The following is a 24,013-nucleotide window of genomic DNA, read 5'->3' as shown; positions in this document are numbered from 1 at the left end:
AATCGGGCACAGAAACGGGCAGATGGGATTTTACACCCTTCCCTGCTGTTTGCATTTCCTGCAAGCTTTCTGCAGTGTTGCTGGCAATATTTTTGTACTTTTTCAGGTGATTTACACAGCACCTCACAGGACACACTCACGGGATCAGGAGAATTATGTGATATCCCATGGATTCATGTCCCTAGGAAATACCAAGGCTCTAGTTGATTAGTTACTGTTTGAGTCCAGAAGTGGGCAGTACAAACTTCCATTTTTCACTTCCAAGTGCTCATGGGGAAAGCACAGCAGATTCTTCCAGATCTTTGCACAATATTTGTTAGCTACATACAATAACAAATCTCATTTACATCGCTGCTCAACAGCTCAACATAAGGAACCCAAACTACTGGCCTATCCCTAAGACTACACAAAAAGAAGAAAACAAATCTATTTTGCTTCCCAGTGCACCTGCATTTGGGATTTTTGATTTTGCATTATATTTTAACATGTACTTGTAGTTTTCTTGTTATGTCTAGGCTCTGAAGTAGGGTTTGTTGCTGTTGTGAAACCAAGATTAATCAAGGATTAATTCAGAAATAGATGTTCTAATCTATCCTTGGACTTCTGCTGGTCCCTAGGAAGGCTGGTGGGTGATTTCTGTCTGTGTTCAAATATTTAAAGCAATAACAAATAGTCCCATACTTGATATTTCAGATAAACAATTTAATGGCATCTGAACATTGTTTTCACGATCTTATACCGTGCATCTTTTACTCCTTGTGAAGCTGAAATCTTTTTAAATACAAGCAATTCTACTGCAATTTTAGAAGTTTCAAAACCATTTTAACATACTGAAAACAAAACAGTCTAAAAAGACAGGTCTAACAGCCATTAAAATGCAGGAAAAAGCAAGAGGACTTCAGGTAAAAGAACATACATTGAACAGCAACATTTCTTCCACTATGTATTTATGTGTTAAGAAAAATGGAGTAAATTTAAAGAAGTTCTTTAAAACCAGAATTTCTAATGCCAGAAACAGCTTTGAAACAACTTTCTATGCAGTTCTATTTATTTCAAAATTTAAAATTGGCCAATTTTTGTCCCAACATTTTGAAGCCCAAGGGAGGAAAGGTGGAAAATGCTCTGCAGGGGTTGCAGTTATAGATCTATAAAGTTCATATCTGTAAAGGAATGAACACAGTATTGAACACACTGAGTATGACAGAAAAATGCAACAAAGCACTAACTCTGAGAGAAAAACAACCCTGCAAGCAATGCCAGGGCACTGGGTATTTCTGCATTTTAAGCAAAGAACTTTACAACATCTTTAATTTTCCTTTTCCTGTCCATTTTGGAGAGCGCAGCCCAGCCCGCCTCGCGCATTCTCCTCATGGTTTTGAGTTTCAGAGCAGAGCCTGGAGATTTCACACTGGATGGAGCTGGGGTCCAGGAAGGAAAATAAAGCCATCCTTTAGTTTCTGTAAACAATCTGATTAACTGCTTGCTTTAATCTTAGGAAAGGCTAACATACCTTTTTTGGTGCTGTGGAATGTAATTGTGAAGCTTGTGGATAATCTTTGTACAAATTTTTAAACATTTCTTCTTCCGAGACTATGCTCTAATAAATGAAAAAGTTACTTACTCACACTATATTAAAAACTACTTTTTCTTTCCCCCTAAAGATATTAAACTATGAAAAATAAAAAAAATTAAGATGTCATTATGAGGCAAAACAGTTCAATAAAAAGAATGTTAATTATGTACATACAATTCCAGAAAGAACCAATCAATTAAAAATATACACATAAATATTGGCTTGAATGTGGAAGCCCAAACTGTTTATTTTCATTCTCAGACCCAGCAGTGAGCACAAAGAAGTGCTCAGCACAGGATTTGCTCTCTGACTCTTACCAGGAGGTCAGTGTGCTCAGAGCTGTCTGACTGAGTGTCCAGCTGCACAAGCACTTTCTGCTTTTTCCTGCTGCTCTGCTCTGAAGGCAGGTTTGTGCTTCTTCCACTGTGCATTTTATCCATTGGAGGAGTCTTGATAGCATATGTCTGGGAAAGAAAACGTTTCTATTTTTAGATTTTATTTTATGGGGCAAGAATGGAATCTAAAGCCAAACTCAGGAGCCAGTTTACAGTCTGAGTGTCCAAGAATTCACCTGAGAGAAATGGTGGAACTCTTTCCATCCAAACACGAAGCAATGACCCAAACAAAGTGGGGTGGGGTGGAAATAGCATTTTTTATATTATTTTTGTTGCCAAATGAGGAGAATGAAGGGGAAGCTATGGAAGAGCTGAGTTTCATGGCACATTGTATTTCAGTTCTTCATGCTTATCTGCAGAAATTCAGGTTATTCTGAACTGTAGCCACTACATGTGGACCATATCAAACATCAAAGAAAATGGGAACAAACAAAACTGCAGGAAAAGGCTTTCAGAGAAAGATTGATAGCTATATCAAGATTGGTGTTACTTAAAATAGTCTTTTCACTAGAAGTTAAACTGAGAAGCATTGAATGGTCCAGAGCAGTCCTTTTTCAGACAGATAACATCAAAGTGGTGCTGGATTCCATTGCTCCAATATGAAAACCACAAGTGAACTCCTGACAGGGAAGAAGGGTAAGTTCTGCAGTCAGGACTACTTTGACACTTTGACCATTTTTACAGCTAGATCAGCTTTGTTTTCTTCCATAGAGGAAAAGTGCCTTTTCAAATGGACACGTTTAAGACTGAGTAAAACAATTCCAGAGACATAAAAAAATCAACAACTGAGCAAGAAAAATTACACAGTGGGAGCCCTTCCAGAAACTGCTGTCTAATATCTCCATGGAATGGTAGGACCCTTTAAAATCCCTTCTTATCCCAGGGAAAAAAAATCATCTACAGAGAAGTAAGAAATACAGGCAGAAAAATGCAACAAGAAAAATTCACTGTTAGGAGCTACAAAACTTCAGTGTTGGACTGCCCAAGGGACTTCCTGCACTGAAGGAGGTATTTTTTATTTTTATCTTTTTAATTTTAGGAATATAATTTGGAGACTTTCTATTTTTACATGAGTAGATTCACTGTATAGATCTAAACAAGGTTTAGGAGTCCCAGGAACATAAATTTTTATTTTCTATAATTTAAAAAGTTTGAAGTCCAAAGCATTCCAATGTCTTTTGTTGAATGCAAATAAATTATCATGGCACTTCAATTGATTCTACACATATAAACACTACCAAATTCTAAAAGCAATTAAAAAGTTGAAGTTACCTTGTGTTTCTTTTCACTTTCAGGAATCATACTGTGAGAGTGCTCTTTTACAAGATTCTCCTACAAAAGAGTTATGTGACAGCAAGGAAATATTTCTTTGAATTCAGTTGTTAAAAATCTTCTTGGTGTAATTACAGAGCACAGTCTATAATCACAGACTGTTACAAAGCTCACACAAAAATGTGACCAGGTTTAGCACAACCTCAGCATTCAAAAGTCACTGAAAAACCCCTACAGTTTAGGGAACTTTTTTGCTTTAGCTAGTTAAAGTTAACTAAAATAAAGGAGAGTTTTGTTTTGTTGTTAATTTATATATAATCTATAATCACAGACTGTTACAAAGTTCACACAAATATATGACCAGGTTTAGCACAACCCCAGCATTCAAAAGTCCCTGTTTTTCTGTTCAGTTTCATTTCTTATCCAACTCCTCCCACAGCACAAGCCCAGGCCACACCTCTCACCCCCACTGCTCAGTGAATAAAAAACTCCACCTTCTCTTCAATTTCTGCTTTCAGTTGTTCCTTAAGGGAGGCCAGTTCACTTTTCAAACATGACAGCTCATTTTCCTACAAACCATTAAATAAAGGACAGGGTTAACTATGCACAGCCCAGAAAAAAGAAAACAGTCCCAAGTGAGACAGTAATTAACAGGGACACTCATTAGATACACAAGAGAATTCTATTTGCTTTTCAGCCCTATACTTGAAGCTTTGCTTTAGCTTGTTTAAAAAGACTGAAGCACTATAAGAAACAGGAACTTGATCAGAAATGTTCAAGGTAAGACCTTAAAACACTTGGGAGAACAGGGCTGAGAGGGCACAATCGAAATATTTAAAACAAAAGTTTCCTATTCCAAGTGGGAAGTCAGAGCATGACACACTATCTGCAAGAGCAGACACAAACACACTGCCACTCCAATTCATTTCTAGAAACATTTGGAGTTTTTAGTGCCCAGAATAAGATCTGCTGCAGCAGCTTGGGTGGGACTGCTACTGGCAAAAATTAAAACCACACTGGAAAAGTTCCCAGAGAAGTGTCTCTGGTGGGAAAGACCCCAGAGCACAGCAGGAAAAAGAAACTCTCTAAGCAACCTGAAAAAAGATTTTTAGAAGTCACAAACTGACTGAAGATCACATCTTTTGTCTCTCTGTGCTGTCGGGGGGCAAGAGGCAGGGATTGGGAAAGAAGGTGTTTTAAAGGTTTATTTTAATTCTCATTACCCATTTTTAATTCTATTAATAATAAAATATTTGATGCTATTTAAGTTTGAATCTGCTTTACCCTCAAAGTGTTTTTCTCCTAATCCTTATCTCAACTTGAATTTTTCTTTCCCCTCCTCTGCTCAACTACAGCAGAGAAAAATGAGTGAATGTTTTTGTTGTGTGTGCCTGGCCCTTAGCCAGCATAAAACCACTACACAAGGACATCAGCCCCTTCACTGAATTACTGCACATTGGAAAGTACTCCTTACCAGTGCTCTTGCTGATGAGAACTGCTTTTGCTGTTTCATTTTATAGACTTTTAACTCTGCATCTTTTTCTTCAACCATTTTATCATATTCATTCTGGGTTAAAAAAACCAAACCAACAACAAACTCAAAACATGTGACTAAATGTTACAATTATAGAGTTATCCAGTCTTAAAACATCATTTTAAACATCATTCAAACCAGGCTCTTAAGATTCAGAAAGAAAAGATTCATTGATGCTTCTGCAGAAACTGTTAAACAGAAAATGCTCAATTCAAGTATTATTTTGTGGACTGGCAGAGAGTGCTTGATTTCTGTGCAGCAATATGTGCTCAGCACTAAGAGCCAGCTGTGCCATCTTTATTAATGTATCTGCTAAAGATATTGCAAAATAGAGGAACAGAAAGGAAAACTAAAATGTGTCAGGCTAAACTGCTGACAGTCACTAAGGCATCTCAGAGAAAGAGCCAAACTGATACTGAAAAATATTGCACTCAGATGGTATCAAAGGAAGCCTGAATTGAAAAAAAATCTAAAAATCCCAGAAGTTTAGATGAATGGAATTTATCTGCCCATAGGAATCTTTTGAAAATCTTCAAATGAATTTGATTTTAGATGATGCAAAGTCCAGCATGTGTTCAGCTTCCTTTTCCCAGATTCAGGCCTGTTTCTGCTTTGGAAAGGTCATGAACGTGGTATCACAAGTTATAAACATGCTGTTAACATGGTATCACACACTGCAAACCACAGCAAGCAGGAAAATCTCTTCCCTTGTGCTTTTCCATCAGTGCCATCATCTCAGTTAGCTTGTGCTGACATCTGGCATCAGTTTCTCTCTGTATCATTGCTGTTTCATCACAAAGCAACCTCATCTTTTCTACCTGTCAGTAATAAATTGCATTTCATTCATCAACATAACCATATATTTCTTTTTAATCTTAATTTCTTCTTTCCCCTGTGGGTGCAAAGTTTGCAGTCCCACTTGGGCTTTATTTGCTTTTCAGATCCCTTTCAAATCCCTCATCTTTTCTGCAGATTGTTAAAATGGGCAGGATCAAAGGTACAGCCATGGCAGGCAAGTTCACTTCAAACCAAAAGGCCATTTCAAGCACTCTGCCCTAACATTTCTTAGCATTGCCATCAAAAAAAAAGTGTGGGCAGAAAAATACTAACATGGGAGAAGTTATAATCTAATTTAACTATGCTGACTTTATACCAAGGGTGGAATTTCTTTGAACTATATCTTGAAAGCAAGAAGTTTTAATGGAGTTCTTATTTTCAAAGACACATTCAAATACGTCAGCCTAAGCACCTCATGTACTAAAGCTTTGCTCACAGGCATACACAAATTCCATTTATGTCTGAAATGGAAGAGCAAGGACTCTGGCCAATAAAGCTTCATAAAAACATTTTAAATTAAAAAAATTAAATTGCAGTAAAAATTAACACCTCTCACCTCTTCACAAAGTTTATTTTCATTTCCTTTTCTTGTTTCTATGTCTTTTTGATAGATGTCAACTGCTTCCTTATGTTGCTTGTTCATATTTTCCATCTCTAACTGCAATTTATTCACCTTTTGAGAATGCAGAATTGCTGCTGTTATTTGTTTAGGAATTACTGTGTTAATGATTTTTTCTTACCTCTTGTTTTTGAGCACAAACACACTGTTACTGTTCAGGTATATGATTAAAGTGTTTCCTATTTAAAAGTTCAGCTTTTTTTTTAATAAAGAGTTGAACTTTGGCCTGAAGTGAGTTGGAAAATACTCAAAGAAAGAATGGCAACAGCCCAGTGGGGAAGACTGCCCTAAGCAGTCACCCTAAATGCTGTGAATGCCTCAGAAAAAAACAAATACAGATGGAGATTTGATTCCCTCTCTTGTAAATCTGTATCAGATTTTACCAGCTTTTATGGTACATTTTTCTCCCAGCTGTGCATCTTGATTACAGTTTTTCCTTTTAAGGCTATCATATGAATATCCTCAAAAAAGTCCACTTTTCTTCAAGTGCAGTACCCAAAGCTGGACACAATATTCCCATCAGAGGGATTGCCACTGCAGAACACATTTAAAGAACAGCCTTAAAAAAGTAATATATATATATATACATATATGTATATGTCTTTTAAATGCTTTTCTGTTACAATGAGGTTGCTGAACCCTGTTCAGTCCACTATCAACAAAAGAAAAAAAAAAGGAACAGATTAGAAACATCATTAATTGCAACATGAATCCATCTCTTAAATGTCCAACAGTCAGTGCCCAATGATTAAAAATGGAAGCATCTTCTAAAAACTGTGAGCTCATTCCTGCAAAGTCTGTATCCCAGATCCCAAAGCAGCTCAGAACCTATTGAACAAGTATTATCATTACTTACAGTGGCACTTAAAAACACTCACCTCATCTTCTACATGATGTTATTTAAACCTACCTTCCCTTCATAAGTATTGCTTTTCTTGCTTTCTGCAGTAAGTTTCTTTTTCAGCACCTTATTCTGGTGAAATAAAACAAAACAAGCACTGTACCTTAATAAGTAAATAGAATTATGTAATGGTTTAACTGCATCAAGAAATTCCAGCTTTCATCAGGCAAATAACTCTCTGTTGTGCAGCTCAGGTTCCAGAACAATTCTTCAAACAAATGAATGTTCAACTAATTTCTGTGATAATTACTGTTTCTTCATGAACTTAAGAAAGGCTCCTCCTGAGCAAGAGCAGGGAATAACAAATGAGGTGCAGAATGGGAATTAAAACTAAGATGCTGCTGACAGAAGGTGTGAAGATGTCATGACAAAAAATACAAGTTCTTTATTTTTACAGTGAAGTTACTACAGTTTGTGCCAGTGCAGAATTATTTTCTACTAGTGGTAACTGAGATACTTATTACAAGTACAAAAATAACACTATGCAGTGTTATGAAAAATGAAGTTTATTAAAGATATTATTTTTGTAATTGCTCTTTTCAAATTAAGGCACATTTAACAAATCAAGTGATTCCTGAGATGACTCCCTAATTTGCTCAGGGTTAGGATAAGAAAGGAGAATTTTTAAATTACATAGGTGTATCTAAAGATATCACAGCAGACACAAACCTGCTGAAAAGGCAGCCCAAAATATAATGTGTTTATGTATTTGTGAAATGAAAATCTCTACCCACCTCCTGCTGCAACTCTTCAATGCATTTGGTTTTATTTTCCACCTGCTTCTTTAAATTGTTCATCTGAAAGAGAGATTTCAGACATTCATTAGTAAGTTCTACAAATGACTCCCTGTGTGAGCAATTCCTGTAAATGTTCTCAAACCTGCACTTGCACCAGTCTGGTTTGTTCCAATGGGACTGCAACACCAGCTGACATGTTAGAATAATCAGAGTTTTAGCCATAAAGTACCACAAGATGTTAATTAATAGCACTGAACCAGTTCCTTAGTGGTTATGGAATTAAGAAAGAAGAAGAAAAATACCCCAATATCTTCACAATTTAAAAATACACTTGTAGGAAGTTCCCTACATCCATGAAAAAATTAATTGTCCCAATTATTTTCTAGAATTTTGGTTTTCCTTTCTTGAAATTTCATTTTCAGTACTCTTTACCTGAAATGACAATTGTAAATCTTTGACTGTTACAATGAAATTCTGAAATTTGCTAAAAGCCCCAGGTTGCTTTGAACCAATAGAAAGAAAGTAAAAATGTTTGAATCTATTTAAGCTAAAACTCACACTACATATAAAAAGCTAATCCAGAGCCCATCCATCACTATGTGGGTATATGAAAAATCAGAAAAGCAGGTTCTCTGTTTGCCTGAAAAGAACCAAATCTTTAATATGAAACTTGCAGCAAAGAGTGAAGATCCCCGTGATTGTGCTTGTCTTTTGAAATACCAGGGCTCAGCATGGGCACACACAATGGCACAGCTGGCAGCAGCTGAGAGAGAAGAAACCTCTGGCAGAGATCACATCCCCCAGGCAGAGCTTTGCAGAAAAACACAGATTTTACATTAATGCTGTCCTACAGGTTCTGTAAGATACTTTCATGACACAGGACATACATTTTCTTCTCTTTCATCCAGTGTACTTCTCATCTCTTCACCTGTCTTTGCCATTTTCTCCTTCAAAGACTCCAGTTCATTTCTAAGTGCCAAATTAACAAGCATTAGTAAATATTTCCTTCTTGCCTTTAACTTATTTTCAGTACTTCTAAGAAACCCTTCTTTTATTTTCTAAAAAGAGCTGCTAATGTTGATGGGAACTTCATAAGCTGCTCAATGAAAATGTTCTTAAAATGCAGCAACATGCCCAGTAAGTCAATGTGTGAACTGTCCATACTTTTTTGAAGTAGGAAAAGATGTTCCAGCTAAGCCAAGGAAAATACATCCTCACCTGGACTATTGCAATGCAGCTGTGAAACATGGGAGCTGCCTGTCTATTGAACTGGTGATACAGAGAGTAACTCTTACCCAGTTTTGCCTTGTCACATTTAATCCATAACCTTCACCTTCCATTTTCATTGCCTTCTCACCTGAGGTGTCTAATGCACAACAAGACAGCTCCTACTATGTAATACAAAATGATGGCAAACACTGTTCCTGCAGCAATTGGTATTTCTAATCTGAGAAAATTTCTACTTGGCCAACAGCAATTCTGAATAGTTTCTGTTTAGCTATATAATCTAGAAAAAACATTAATCAAAAAATCCCAGAAAGCAGCATTTGAACACAACTATTTGAGTCTACTTCCTTTCACAATATCAGTTCTTAATATTTGTTTTTACTTGCCTTAGCTGGCTATTTGCCTCTTCTAGATTTTCAACTAACTGCTTTGTATTTTCTTCTTTTTTCTTACTATCCTAAATAAAGACCCATGTGTCAGCAAAGAAATAAAATTCAAAGTGACTTCTTAAAAAATTCAAAGACATCCAAAGCACACTGACCTGCCTTGCTCACAAGTGTAAATACACTTCCTTTCCAACTCAAACACAAAAAACAGCTCAGGTACTCTACAGACCCAAGTCATGTTGCAGCTCATCATCTAATTTGTAAAACTGAGTAATTTGTCAAATTGAGTATTGCCCTTTCATGAAACCTGGAAGTTTACAACTTGCCTCTTGTTGTTCTTGCAGTTTCTTGAGTTCTGCAGCCACAGCATTTTTCTCTTGTGCTGTTTGTTCTTTCTCTAGTGAAAGCTTACTGAGATCCACTGTTAGTTGTTCATTCCTTAACCTAATTTCAAACAAATGGCCAAGAGGAATAAGAAGATGCCTTTTGAAATCTCCTTTTAAATTAAACATACCCATTATCAAGTCTTATTCCATGCTGAAAGAAGTCCAGGCCTTTATCTACAAATATAAGCTTTGCAGCAGAGTCAGAGAGATGTAAAAAGGTGACAGAAGAAGGAAAGAAAATCAGAGTCAACTTTTATATAAATCTAATGGTTAGTGAAGATGATGTAGTTCAAAGCAAGATTAACCATGAATTCAGAAACTTTCTCTTCTTGTTAAGTAAGTCAAAGAGATATGGAACAACTACATATGCCATAGAATACATACAAATAGAGAAAGTGGAATTTAGAAATGTAAGTCTAGAATCAATGGCATATATGTGGTTCAAAAGTTTGATTAGAAAACAATCGTAGTTCATTTCACTGTGGATTAAAGCAACTCCACCAAAACTAATTAAATATTATATTTTCAAAATGGTCATACGCCTCTTGTTCAAGATCTGTTTTCAGAGTCACAAGCTGCTTTAAATAATCTTGTTCCTTCTCAGCTGTACTTGTCAGCTGTGCTTTCAAATCCTGGAATTCTTTCTGCAAAATGAAAAGGAAGAGTTTTGAGTATCCATGTGCAAACTCCAACTGCTGGAGGTTATCAGACATGAACTAAGAGCACAAGGCTTTCAGAAGAACCCAACAACATCCATGTCATGGATTATCCAGGTTGGATCTTTCCAATCTCTGCTGGGATCTGGAAGTGCTGTGAGATAGTGAACTGTGACACCAGTGCTGTTCATGTCTGTCCCCTGTTGTGAGTTTAATTACCTGGGCTGCAAAATTAGGGTGGGACACTGCTCTGGGTGCTGTTTCTTATGCATAAACTTGTGTACAAGTCATGATGTGTAACATCATTGCTCTCTCCACATTTTTCTCTCTCTGCATATTTTCTACAGTAGCCTCAAGACTCTTCTTCAGTAAAGGTCCTCCAATTTGCCCATTTTAGAAAATGAGTGAAACTCAGTTCAGAACACTCAATGCACAGATTAGAACAACAAGCAAACACAGTGAAATGCACACCTGATTTCCCACTATCTTAACTTGAGTTGATATGGATTCTTGTTAGGCTTGTAAATATAAAATCATAATGAAAAGAAACCTCTGTTCAGAGTGTATTTCATATAGCTGAGACTTCTGTGACAGAAAATGGGCCTGTGTCACAGTACAGCAGGGTTCACAGAGGCCAGAGCTAATTACCTTCCTGTAAGGAAGAACAAATGGGAAAACTTTATATCCACAGGGAGTGGCATTTGAATGGGCATGAACAAAGAAGGAAATAACCAAAAACCTTGAGAAGGAAAACCAAAAACATGGGAGACAAGAAAAACTAAAAGCACAGGAGACAAGAAAAACAGTGGCAATAAAAAAGTTCTTTAAAGAAAACACTGAAATTGTGCGTGAGAAAGTTTAGTAGAAATGTTAAGGTAGACTGGATGGTGTTTATTTATGACATTTAAGATACTTACAAAGCAAGAGGAATTTCATACGAAGAGCAAATGCCATGAGATTAATAAAATGAATATTTACCAGAATTTCTGACAGCTCTTCAAGGTGCACTTCTTTATCACATTTTACTTTAGTCATCTCTTCTACAGCACATGGAATGTAAAATCAATGGAACAAAAATGATTTTTCATATTTAGCAGGCAGTATAAAACATTTACCCCTTTGCAATACCCAGTTCTCAAAACTTGTTGGATTAAGTTAAGAAGCTGAAAAGCTAATTTATGACTTAATCTAAATGTAGACTTGAAAAATGATTCAGACATTAGCAAATCTCTATCTGAAGAGAAACTAAATATTTATCTTAAATAAAGTTTAGAGCCTATTATTTCCCACAATTATAACTTCAAATAACCATGGACTGTTAGACTAGAGTATTCTGCAAGTATTGATGCACCTGCATTGTTCCAGAAAAAAATCTGAACTGCTGAAGGTACCACATGGATATGCTGAGAAAGGAAACCAGTTGTTACTGACTTCCCAATGGTTTCTATGTGCACATTGACAGTGCTGGTATTTTTTGCAAGTTCTCAACAGCAAGGCAGAGCTCTTACTCTGGGGACTAAGGAGCACATCCCTAGAAAGCACAGGATATCAAATTGATGATATTTAAAGACAGCCCCTGCCAGCATCATTCCACTTCCAGCACGGGGAGGGTCCCAGAAACCTCAATGGGAGGGTTTTATCTCTGCTACAGAAGTCACTCCTGGCACCTGCAGTGCTGCTGCTCTTAGCTGGAAACCAAAATTACCTCCAGAAGAATTCATGCAGGAATGGTCTCACTATTGGAGCTCTGCACAGCACTGCCCTTTGGCTGCTGCCAGTACCAATGACCCCCAAAGAAAAGGGATCAGCTGAGTCAAAATAAATTCAGGCATTCCTGATAGGTACAGGTACTGTAAAATCATTTCTCCACCTACTAGAGACAGTCCATTTCCAGACAACAGCAGAAAACATTTTTATTACTGCCTGGCTCATTTTCTGCCTTTCTACAAGCCTTACCCAGTTCAGCAGATTTCTTTTGGAGCTCCAAGGTAAGCAGCTTTGAATCCTCTTCATATTTCTTTAATCTAAGAAAATGGTAAATTAAAAACCCCAAATGTAGGGTACAAAGCACTCACTGCATTTGAAACTTCAAGGACAATAAGACAAAGTCTTAGCACAAGCACTTTAAGAACATTTACCTTTCAACAGGCAGATGATCTATCTGCCTGCAGCACATACCAAATTACACTTTTACAACCTCAGAACAGAAGACATAAAAGTAAACAAATATATACCTACAGAAATCTCTATTTCTTAAAGACAGAGTTATGAAAGTTGGAGGGGGCAAAAATTTACTTTTTATAGACCAGTATCAACTATCACCAACAAAAAAATTTACATTAAGTTCTCTGCATTTAGACCACTGTGTGGAAAAAACCTCCAAATTTCAGCTTCATTTCCAATTGTTCTTGATTTTGTCATAGACTGCAACCTGTAAGATCACTCTTGGAATTGAAACTCATTACTTTACCTATTTTGCTCTTCTTGCAGCAAGCTTTTCAAATTGGCAACAGAAGTCTCCAACTCCTCTGTCAGGGCTGCAAGCAAAGCCTTCATTTTTTTACATTCTTCCTCCTGCTCTTCCTTTTCTCCAGTAACCTGAATTAACGTTTTCACTCTAGTCTGGAGCTCAGTTTCCAAGTTCTTTTGAGTAACCTTCAAGACATGATATCATTTCTAAACATGTTTTGCAACAAACAGCTACAGCTGTTTCATGTCTAAAGTATCCATAATTATTTATGCAAATACTCCTCTAGTCTATTTCTACTGCAAAACTATAAGCAAGGGGTACCTCTGCCTTTTGCAATGACATTTTAGCCTCTTCCAGCTCTGCCCTCAAATGTTCTTTACTGACCTGGGATTCCTTTAACATTTCTTCATGATGTACTAAACAAAAAAAGATGTTAATATTTTTAAAAACAGGATATTTACTAAAAAGTACTGCTAAAAATGGAAAATTACATACATTTAAAGAATTTAACAAAGACCAATGGTACTGACATCATATACTATAAAATAATAGATAAAATTTGAATATAGATGGCTTAAACATATTGAAAATCAAGTTCTGAAAAGTAAGTTTCCTCAGTGACATCTGCCTGACTGTAAATTTGCAAAACTGAAGCAACATATTTTCCCCTTGCAATCTTCCAAAGCTCTCAGTGCTTGACTCGCCCTAAAAACGACCCTGCCAGTCCTGCTCCCACATGAGCAGCTCCTGCTCCAAACAAAAATAAGGCCTTCAAGGCCCCAAAATTCTGCTGCCAACCAGCCACAGAATAAAACCATCATGACCCTGTTTCCTATGCTTCTATAAACAATTACATATCATAAATAAACAATCATAAACAATTACATTTAAATTCTATAAACAATTACATTTAAACACAGCAGGCAGAACTCTTACATTTTGCTTCCATTAAGTCAGCAATCTTATTTTGTGACGTCTGCAGCTGAGCCTTCATGTCTTTTATGACAACATCTTTTTCATCTCTCTCTATGGCGAGAGCTGAAATCTAGAAAAATGCAAGAAATATCATCATGAAGTCTGGAAAAGGGACAGATGCTAATTTTCATTTGTACCCCAGGTATGATAAGCAGACATTTTGCTGTCTTTCAAGTTAGATTAGATAGATAGATAGAGAGATAGAGAGATAGATAGACAGACAGACAGACAGACAGAAAATATTTGGCTAGATATAATCTTAGCCAAATATCGATCAAGTCACATTACTCTAAAGAAAAAAGTTCTCCAATTCTAAATCAAACCATAAATTCCAGTAGACTAAAGGTACTGAAAGATCACTAAACTTAGCAGAATTTGACTTAAATGCAGCTTCAGGTGTTATTTTGTCTTTTTTACTAATACCCAGAAACACTTCTTGGCTCTTGCATTGCCCCTTTAGTCACAAACAAAGCTCTACATATGAGATGGTAAGATGGTAAAATGAGCAAACCTGCTTTTCCTTTTGACTGACTTCCAGTTTGCATTCTTTTTCAAACTTGTCCACTTTTTCTGCTTCTTCTTTTACTTTTGAGATACAGTAACATCCACAGTTAACATTCTAGCTGAAACATACTCCAAGTTCAATACAACTTCCACTTTAAGATTGCTTGGAATTGTACAGCTGTACCTTTTGTTTCCCAAGAGTAATTGTTGAGGCAATGTTTGGTTTTATAATCAAAATACAAACAGAAAAGAGCATGTGAAAATGAAACAGGAACATACCAGGCTATACATACAGAGAGAGAGCATTTAGCTCAAGTTTCTGTAGCTATACACTAGTGCATTATCATTTAAATAAACCAACTATGTGAAATAGGTATTGATCTCTAGACTGTACTTCACAGACAAAACTTCAATGTTGAGCGACAGTTTGAAAAATAAAGTTCCAAATTTGGCCCAGTGGAACAGCAACAGAAGGGGCAGGCAGTGAACAAAGGCTGCATGAATAAAAGAAGGGTCCCAGTGTCTCAGGGTGACCTGCTCACCATTCCAGCCCTTCACATCTGTCTGCCCTGACCCTGCATGTGGAACACAAGCTATGAAGTACAAAATTGAGCCAGCTGCATAAACACAATAAACTGAATTCTCACATTTGAAACTCATTTCCGATCTGTCGTTCTCTGCTTGCACACGAAGCTCTTCAAATGCCGCTGTCATTCTCTAAAAACAAAATTTAATATCTGAAGTTCAATACTGGAAACCCTGGAACTTCTCCAGGGGCTGCTGCCCACCTCAGCCATTCTGAGGAACCAGCAGGTGGGTGAAACAGAGCCCAGAAAGAAGCCAGAAGTTGTGGCAGTGATTCAGCACTAAGCACCCAGCACAGATCACAGGGATCCACATCCCGCACACTGCTGCACTTTCTCCATTGAATGTGTTTTATGGAACACAAAAATCATTCTTGAAAAGGGATTGAAAGCCCAACTTCCTGCATCACACATGACATGATACCCACACATGATGGATACAAACAGTATCCCAACATAAACATGGAACTCAGCTCAGCTCACACAACTCACATTCCTTTCATCAAGCCTGGCCACTTACTTCTATGTTGCTATGAAGTTCCTCATACAATTGTATTGTTTCTGCCTTTTCCTGTTCATCTATCAAAGCAAGAACACATGAGAAAATTTTTCTTTTGAACAAGAATGCCAGCTGTCCAAGTCATTATACTTAATCAGCATAATGAATTAAAAAAGGAATTACCAGCTCCATTCTTATTAAATAAGTCCTTATGAAATGTGGTGCCAAAAGTTACAGAATTTAGGGAAAATGTGTAGTTCATTGAAACATTAAGCAAGCTCAGCTTTTAAATTTCCTTCCTAAGATATTTTTTTCTGTGAAAAATGTAATTCTGGATCAGTTGATGTGACCATATTAATTATTATAGTATTAATGCTGTTGAATAATAATGTATCAACACTTTCTAAACTGTAATCTAGGGTTTAGCACTGAATTTCTTCCTATCAGCAGATACCTATAACCACAGAGCTGTCATTAGAAAATTGCAACACTCCATGTCCATATTTTCCTTCTTTCACTTTTGTAATTGATACTATTTTTCCCCAAGAAAACAATTAAAAAGAGAACAGTAAAAGAAACAGCTATCAAAAAAGAACAGTCCATCTATATACAAGTGTTTGTAGAATTAAGGCTAAAAAGAAATAGACACTTCTTAAGTATCCAGGATCAAGTTAGTAAAATTCGAATGATTAGAATAACAATTCTAAATTGCATATAAAGTAGAATTTCCAATCAAGAACATATTTTAAAACCTCAAGAATTTAAACGTCATTAAGTTATCCAACTGTCTTGGCTTGTTCAGTTTCATGAGAAGAATTCCAGTTACTCATTATACCTTGGGGTTAAGACCTTTTCTCCCCATAAATGTGTGATGGCTGAAAACAGGAAATGTCAGCTCTGGAAATTTGTTAGAGAGTGCTGGGAATTTAGAGTAGATTCTACTGCCTAAAAACAGGCATGAAGGGTCACTTCTTATGTCTTAATATATTCCCAGTGTGTGGGTGGCCCTGCAAACCTTCAATGGGCTGAGCAGCCTTGAGGAGCCCTGCCCTGCTCTGGAGCAGCTGCCAGGGCCAGTCAGGGCTGTGGGCACGGCCTCAACCCTGGGTCACTGTTTGGGCACCCAAAGAGCTCCCAGGCTGGCACCTTTCAGCAAACAATTTCACTGGCTTCAAAAGCCCTCTGCATTCAGCATTACAAACCAAAAGTCTGTTAGGCCTGGGGCTTCACTTCCAATTTTGTGAGCCACTTAAAATTCACTTTTCACTCTGAGAGCCACATCCAGTCGATCCCAACTGGAGAACTTCTCTGAATAGCACGAGAAATTTCTTCTTCTTTCTTCTGTTTGTGAATTTAGAGCAAGCTAGAAGTACATTTACTCTGATCAATAAAAGCTAAAAAAGCATTTACGTTTGCTGGTCTTCTCTGTGAAGCGAGTGCAGGTTTCCTTGAGCACATTACACAGATGCCTCGAAGCAGCAGCTCTAAAGGAGGGAAAAAATATCCTGTTTGCACAGGAGTGCACAGTACTTTGTGTACCTAAGGAGTAACAATGGAAATGATCTTCAAAATTTCACAGCTACATAAAACTGCCCACATGGAAACTGATTATTTCACCACAAGAATATATACTTGGTTCTATTACTTACTCTTTCAAGAGATCTTTATTTTCACATATCTCATCTTCCAGTTTCAAATGGAGTTTTTCATTTTCAAACTAATTTCATAGGGAACAAATGCAAAAAGACACTGTTATTGAAAAATAGATTAGAAATGCACTTTGACTTCTCAAATCCCTCATGAAAAAGTAATTTGGGGCATCAGTAGACAGAAGTCTGTTTTATCTGGTATTACATGCTGAGTCATCTTTTGCATGAAAGATGCAATAATTAATGAACAATAATTTAGCAGCAAATGAGACACTTACAGGTATATTCTTCAGACAAACACTCACACGGGACAGGTGCCTGCAACTTCTCAAAATAATCATTTTCTCAAGGCACAAACCAAACTGCAACAGTCTTTACGATTTAATTGTATCAATAATAGTGTCATACTGAATCAGGAAGCGCTTAACTTTGTTTATTGAATGTACACTATACAATACTGGCCTGCAGTTCTTGAATGGCTTTATTCTGTGCTTCAATAGTCTTTTTATTTTCCTGGAGCTTTCTTTCTTTCTGGTTTAATTCAGTTTCCACAGTCAGTTTCCACTGCTTGATCTTCTCAGCCTCTTTGTAGAGTTTTGAGAACAATTCATTCATTGCTTCTGTATTCTATTGAAACAGGTTCCACAATTTAATCTCAAATACTATCTAATTAATAGTACATAATATCTAATTCATACTGTTGTAGATAATGTATTTATCTCTTAGAAACATCACAAGAGTAATATTTTTCTACAGATGGTGATAGAAGTTGATATATGATCAGGAGCCCAAGTTTATGCACAGGATGCACAAATCTTTGTGCATCCTCTATGTATGTATCAAAAGGCTTTACAGAGCACACAGGAGAAACAAATACAATGAAATATCCCAAACCCCCTTCAGACATCACCAAATAGATGGGCTTAAAGACATGGATAACTGCAGTCCACCAAAATCAATAAAGTTTTGTCAGAATTATCAGTGAAGCCAAAATTCCTTCTAGCAGGTTCTTCACACCATTTCTGTCCTCTCCTTCTGACAGACACTGCTGAGTTAAGTAAAAGCAGCTTCAGAGACTTTGCCCAAGAGTACCTGTGATCTTGCCATGAACACACACAGAATCACAGAGTCACAGAATAATGAGGTTGGAAGAGACCTCTCAGATCATCGAGTCCAACCTCTGCCCCAACACCTCAGCTATAGCACCGAGTGCCATGTCCAGTCTTTTTATAAACACATGCAGAGATGGTGATTCTACCACCTCCCTGGGAAGAGCATTCCAGTGCTTCATTCTTCTTTTGGTGAAAAATTTCCTCCAAATATCCAACCTGTCCCTTCCCTGCTGTAGCCTGAGACTGTGTCCTCTGGTTCTGTCAGTGCTGCCCGGTGGAAGAGACCGACCCCACCTGGCTACAACCTCCCTTCAGGCAGTTGGAGAGAGCAATAAGGTCACCCCTAAGCCTCCTCTTCTCCAGGCTAAACAAGCCCAGCTCCTTCCAACGTTCCTCACAGGGCTTGTGCTCCAAACCCCTCAGCAGCCTTGTTGCCCTCCTCTGGATGTGCTCAAGCACCTCAACATCCTTCCTAAACTGAGGGCCCAGAACTGGACACAGCACTCAAGGTGCAGCCTCACCAGTGCCCAGCACAGGGGCAGAATGACCTCCCTGCTCCTGCTGCCCACACCATTCCTGATGCAGGCCAGGAGCCATTGGCCTTCTTGGCCACCAGGGCACATTGCTGGCTCATATTCAACCGGCTGTCAGCAGCACCCCCAGGGCCCTTTCTGCCTCAACACTGTCCAGCCACCCTGTCCCCAGCTTGGAACGTTGTGGAGGAGTTTTGTGGCCAAAATGTGGAACTCAGCACTTGGACTTATTGAACTTCATGCTGCTGCACTCTGCCCATCCATCCAACTGATCTAAGTCTCTCTGCAGAGCCTTCCTTCCTTCCTTCCTTCCTTCCTTCCTTCCTTCCTTCCTTCCTTCCTTCCTTCCTTCCTTCCTTCCTTCCTTCCTTCCTTCCTTCCTTCCTTCCTTCCTTCCTTCCTTCCTTCCTTCCTTCCTTCCTTCCTTCCTTCCTTCCTTCCTTCCTTCCTTCCTTCCTTCCTTCCTTCCTTCCTTCCTTCCTTCCTTCCTTCCTTCCTTCCTTCCTTCCTTCCTTCCTTCCTTCCTTCCTTCCTTCCTTCCTTCCTTCCTTCCTTCCTTCCTTCCTTCCTTCCTTCCTTCCTTCCTTCCTTCCTTCCTTCCTTCCTTCCTTCCTTCCTTCCTTCCTTCCTTCCTTCCTTCCTTCCTTCCTTCCTTCCTTCCTTCCTTCCTTCCTTCCTTCCTTCCTTCCTTCCTTCCTTCCTTCCTTCCTTCCTTCCTTCCTTCCTTCCTTCCTTCCTTCCTTCCTTCCTTCCTTCCTTCCTTCCTTCCTTCCTTCCTTCCTTCCTTCCTTCCTTCCTTCCTTCCTTCCTTCCTTCCTTCCTTCCTTCCTTCCTTCCTTCCTTCCTTCCTTCCAACAGATCATCACAAGCTCCCAGCTTAGTGTCCTCTGCAAATTTACTAATGAAGGACTCGATGCCCTCATCCCCGTCGTCTATAAAAACATTGAACAGAACTGGTCCCAGTACAGAGCCCTGAGGGACAGCACTGGTGCCTGGCTGCCAGCTGCATGCAGCACCATTCACCATCACTCTCTGGCCCGGCCATGCAGCCAGTTCTGAGCCCAGCACAGAGTGCTCCTGTCCAAGCCATGGGCTGCAGCTTCTCCAGGAGTGTGCTGGGGGAGACAGTGCCAAAGGCCCTGCTGGAGTCCAGATACACAACATCCACAGCCTTTCCTGCATGCACCAGGCGGTCACCTGGTCACAGAAGGAGACCAGGTTGGTCAGACATGGCCCACCCTTCGTAGAGCCACGCTGGCTGGGTCTGATAGCCTGGCCATCCTGTGAGTGCTGTGGGATAGCACTCAGTATGAACTGCTCCATTATCTCACCTGGCACTGAGGCCAGGCTAACTGGCCTGTGATTACCAGCATCCTCCTTCCTACCTTTTTTGTAAATGGGTGTCACACTGGCCAGTGTCCAATCATCTGGAACCTCAGCAGTGAGCCACAACTCTTGATAAATGATGGAGAGAGGCTTGGCAAGCTCATCTGCCAGCTCCCTCCTCACCCTGGCATGGATCCCATCTGGACCCAGGGATTTACAAATACCCAAGTGTCCCAGCAGTTCTCTGCTCACACACGCAGCAGGAAGGAAAACCACCACCCTTGTGCCCTTAGAACACCTTGAAAGTGTCCTACAAGCAGTGCTGGGCCAGTGGTCGAGGCAGGGAGAGCAACACACGAGCCCAAAGGGCCCTTTGGTTCACTTACAACATCCCCAAACACCATCCTTGTTTTGGCTGCATCACAGTTTTGTTCCAGTCCTGATGGTACTTTAATAGCTTAGGATTAAAAAAGTCTAAAAAGTTGTCAGGGATATGAAAATCAGCAGGGAGAGTGCAAGAAATGGGTTTTATTTTGTGGTAGCAAAGAGTGTTTTGTAGCTGCAAAGTACAGAAGCTATTGCAAAAAAATTGAGCTGGACTGAGTTGTGCTAAAGCAGAGATCTGCTGGTAAAGACACTGTCAAAAGAATCCAGTGCTTGAGGAAACCACTGAATTCATTGTTTTACAGATAAAACAAAGCCAGACAAGGCTGGAAACCACTCAATTAATTGTTTTACAGATAAAGCCAGAGAAGGCAATGGGGATAATCTACTTCAGTTTTCCAAAGAATACTCTGACTTCAACCCTTCTGCCCCTCAACAGAATATTCAGAACCAGTTCCACAAGGATACTTAAGTGTTTAAATCTTACTCTAATTAAAGCTCATGGACTTCACAGGCACTTCAAACAAAGAAAGAACAACAGCAATACTGCAATCACCTTAATTTTTAAAGATTTGTTTCCAGGCATGTTCACTAAATCACAAATATCTCCTCTTAGTGATTCAGCTTTAAACAGGAGACAAAAAACATTATTCCCTTTTAACTACTTCCTTTAGCCCTGAATATCTACTCAATAATGCTTTAGGCACTGTTTGGGAACAAATTCAAAAGACCCCAAGGAATTAGATGTGCAGAGTTGATACTTAGCTGACCTCTTCATCTACTTCAGAGCAAAGTTTCACTTGCTGTGAAATTGTATCTGAAACATGAAGAGATTTTGATCAATGTCTTTCTAAAAAAAAAGTAACAGTGAAACTGTATTTAACAGTTACAGATATGAAACTGTGAGACTACTCATGAAAATTAAACCTTGACAAGATATAAAAATCTAAAGAAGGTGCATGGCAAATGTTCCAATCGTACCTGAATCAGTGATTTCGCCACGGTTCAACACATCAAATGGCAGCTTAAAGTCATCATCTGAGCATCTGTTCAAACCCTGCACAAATTTAAACATTAGTTCCTTATGGGCAGATTTGTAAAGAAAGAATTATAAAATCCATAAAAAATCCCTACAGATGATGTGAAAATAGAATTGGTCATTAATAAAACAGCTGCCTACAAATTTCAAAGCCCAAGGTATTGGTAATGGCTTTGGAACTCACTTCTTCCTGCCCAGTGGTTGATCAAACTGCTGGTGTCCTGCAGTTTGATTTATATACTGTGGCCAAAGGGGAGCTTTCAATGCAGGGAACTCAGCAGCTCCTGCCTGGCTGGGCCCTGGTGCATGGCAAAGGACTCAAGGAGACAAATTACTTTTTTGAAGACCAGTAGTTGATATTTCTTTCTTGCTTTGCTTCCAAGGGCACTTCTAAACTATATCTGATTATGTTTTAGCATGAAAATACCCTTTTACAAGGTTTTTAAGTCACAGAGGTTCATCCTGTAAACAGCTAACTCATCTGCTGTCAGAATATCCTGTTGAATCTCAACATATTTCATAAGGAGCTTTGACATGAAAAAATAACTTGTTGAATTCCCATAACTCAGTGTGGGGACAGAACATTTTCACTGCACACCTGATCTGGTGAGACCAAGACACCAACACCAGTGCGAGCATCTGAGTGGGGCCTGTGGGAATCCATCAAATCAGAGGGGTTTGGGAAAGCTGCAAAAGGCAGCCTCAGAGACAGCAGAACTGTGATTAGAGCCAAGCAGGAGCCATGAGATAGGTCAGCAGAAAAATTATTTAAAAAGTAGAAAAGGACAAATAGAACAATGGTCTATGTATTAATGCTTGTCTAGAATAACTCCCTAAGTTACAGAGAAGTTTATCTAGCGAGATATTAGGAAGTTCTAAGCTTAATAATGGAGCTCTGTGCATTGTGTTTTAAGGCTTACAAGTAGCAGGTATTGTATTCAAAAAAGGCAAGCACTGTTTGAACCAAAGGTACCTGTGCTTACAGTGGTTGGATAGAACTACTGTCAATATGCTTTTGCTTTGTGTGATTGGTCAAAAAACTTTGAAAGTAAGTTGTAACATTAAGTTCTTGGTCTGCTGCCTGGGATGTGAGCTGCTGGCATCTTCCCATTGTCATCACCATGTAATGAGACTGATGCTGGGAAAGAAAACAGCTCAAGGCAGTTCCTCAGCAGTCCCGTCCCGTTTGTGATTTGTACACAGACCCCGGCCGGCAATAGAGCCCTGCTCGCTCTCTGGGCTGAATCACCCACATCAAACGCGGACTTACAGCACAGAGCAGATGCTCGAGAAGATGATTCCCTTCAGTTTTGATGGAAAACAACAGAAGTCTTTGAAATTCAAACCGAAGATGTCTGTGCATATACCAGAAATGAGTAGGCAGGAGCCGTCCCGGCCCATGCAGGGGTAGGTGTGTGTGTGCTCCAGGCCGGGGCTCTGCCGGGGCAAGGGGCAGGTGTGTGTGTGCTCCAGGCCGGGGCTCTGCCGGGGCAAGGGGCAGGTGTGTGTGTGCTCCAGCCCGGGGCTCTGCCGGGCACTCCCCGGGCCCAGCACTGTCCCCGTGTCCCTGGGGAAGGGCCCCAGCGCTTTCCCCCCGTCCCCTCCTCAGCCGCGGCCTCCAGAGCAGCACAGCCCGAGGGGACGGCCGGGGAGGGGGGCTTTGGGGCCGCCCTCAGCGGCCCCGCGGCCGAGCGCTCACCTGGGATCTGCCCGCAGACACCTGCCCAGCGCTCAGGCGCAGCGGCATGAACAATTTAAAGCGGTTTTCCTTCTCCATGGCTCCGATAAAAGGGCGGGCGGAGCGGCCCCACCTCCCGGCGGCCGCTGAGGGCGGGCGCGAAGGGCGGGAAGCGGCAGCGGCCCCTCAGCGCGGGGGCGGGGGCGCCGCCTAGCGGAGCTCGCGGGGCACGGCCCGGGCACGGCCCGGCCGGAGAGAGCGGCGGCCGCGGGGCCATCGGCGGGGCCATCGGCGGGGCCATCGGCGGGGCCATCGGCGGGGCCATCGGCGGGGCCATCGGCGGGGCTTGCTCGTCGCCCGTGGACGCCAGAGAGGTCTCGGGGCAGCCCAGGGGCCCGGGCGGGTTGGCGATGTCGCCGTGGTCGCCGGCCGGGGGCAGCACAGCGGGACTTTGGCCGTCGCGGGGAAGGCGGGAGAGGTCTGAGGGGAAGGGGAGGTCCCGCCTGTACAAGGAATAAATGGGGGAGCCCAGTCCTCCTGTGTGAAAAATGTGTATTTTATGATTGGCTTTTCGCAAATATTCAAATGAATATTATATGTGTTTATGTCAGAAAGTTATGCTGTATTAATTTTCTTAAGTAGTGTGTTAAATCTAGTTTTAGGGTATAACATAATGTTAAAATAAAAACTATGCTATGTGAGATACTTTTTTTTTAAAGAAAGGACTTGCAGCAAGA

General features: G+C 39.9%; 2 protein-coding genes across 2 annotated transcripts in view; one reads left to right on the top strand and one right to left on the bottom strand.

Annotated features, from left to right (window-relative positions):
- LOC143696423 (uncharacterized) overlaps positions 1–24,013 on the top strand; it is a 125,823-nt gene that overhangs the window by 4,145 nt on the left and 97,665 nt on the right. The gene's annotated exons all lie outside the window — the stretch shown is intronic.
- Positions 2,741–24,013, bottom strand: part of LOC129133326 (synaptonemal complex protein 1-like) — an 80,088-nt gene continuing 58,815 nt past the window's right edge. Inside the window, exons 6-31 of the mRNA XM_077192520.1 lie at positions 23,599–23,756; positions 21,541–21,616; positions 21,330–21,376; positions 17,667–17,831; positions 17,205–17,272; positions 16,966–17,039; positions 15,577–15,635; positions 15,120–15,189; positions 14,480–14,553; positions 13,930–14,038; positions 13,315–13,409; positions 12,994–13,178; positions 12,480–12,547; positions 11,502–11,563; positions 10,408–10,583; positions 9,808–9,925; positions 9,482–9,552; positions 8,756–8,837; positions 8,259–8,300; positions 7,866–7,946; positions 7,141–7,203; positions 6,168–6,284; positions 5,484–5,592; positions 4,715–4,809; positions 3,735–3,809; positions 2,741–3,300 (exon numbers count right to left, since the gene is read on the bottom strand). Of these exons, the coding sequence (XP_077048635.1) occupies positions 3,223–3,300; positions 3,735–3,809; positions 4,715–4,809; positions 5,484–5,592; positions 6,168–6,284; positions 7,141–7,203; positions 7,866–7,946; positions 8,259–8,300; positions 8,756–8,837; positions 9,482–9,552; positions 9,808–9,925; positions 10,408–10,583; positions 11,502–11,563; positions 12,480–12,547; positions 12,994–13,178; positions 13,315–13,409; positions 13,930–14,038; positions 14,480–14,553; positions 15,120–15,189; positions 15,577–15,635; positions 16,966–17,039; positions 17,205–17,272; positions 17,667–17,831; positions 21,330–21,376; positions 21,541–21,616; positions 23,599–23,756 (2,417 nt within the window). The 3' untranslated portion in view covers positions 2,741–3,222. The remainder of the gene's footprint in view (positions 3,301–3,734; positions 3,810–4,714; positions 4,810–5,483; positions 5,593–6,167; positions 6,285–7,140; positions 7,204–7,865; positions 7,947–8,258; positions 8,301–8,755; positions 8,838–9,481; positions 9,553–9,807; positions 9,926–10,407; positions 10,584–11,501; positions 11,564–12,479; positions 12,548–12,993; positions 13,179–13,314; positions 13,410–13,929; positions 14,039–14,479; positions 14,554–15,119; positions 15,190–15,576; positions 15,636–16,965; positions 17,040–17,204; positions 17,273–17,666; positions 17,832–21,329; positions 21,377–21,540; positions 21,617–23,598; positions 23,757–24,013) is intronic.

This window comes from Agelaius phoeniceus, chromosome 34 (genome assembly GCF_051311805.1).
Source record: "Agelaius phoeniceus isolate bAgePho1 chromosome 34, bAgePho1.hap1, whole genome shotgun sequence".
Classification (NCBI taxonomy): Eukaryota; Metazoa; Chordata; class Aves; order Passeriformes; family Icteridae; genus Agelaius; species Agelaius phoeniceus.
This window is presented reverse-complemented; position numbering and strand designations above follow the sequence as displayed.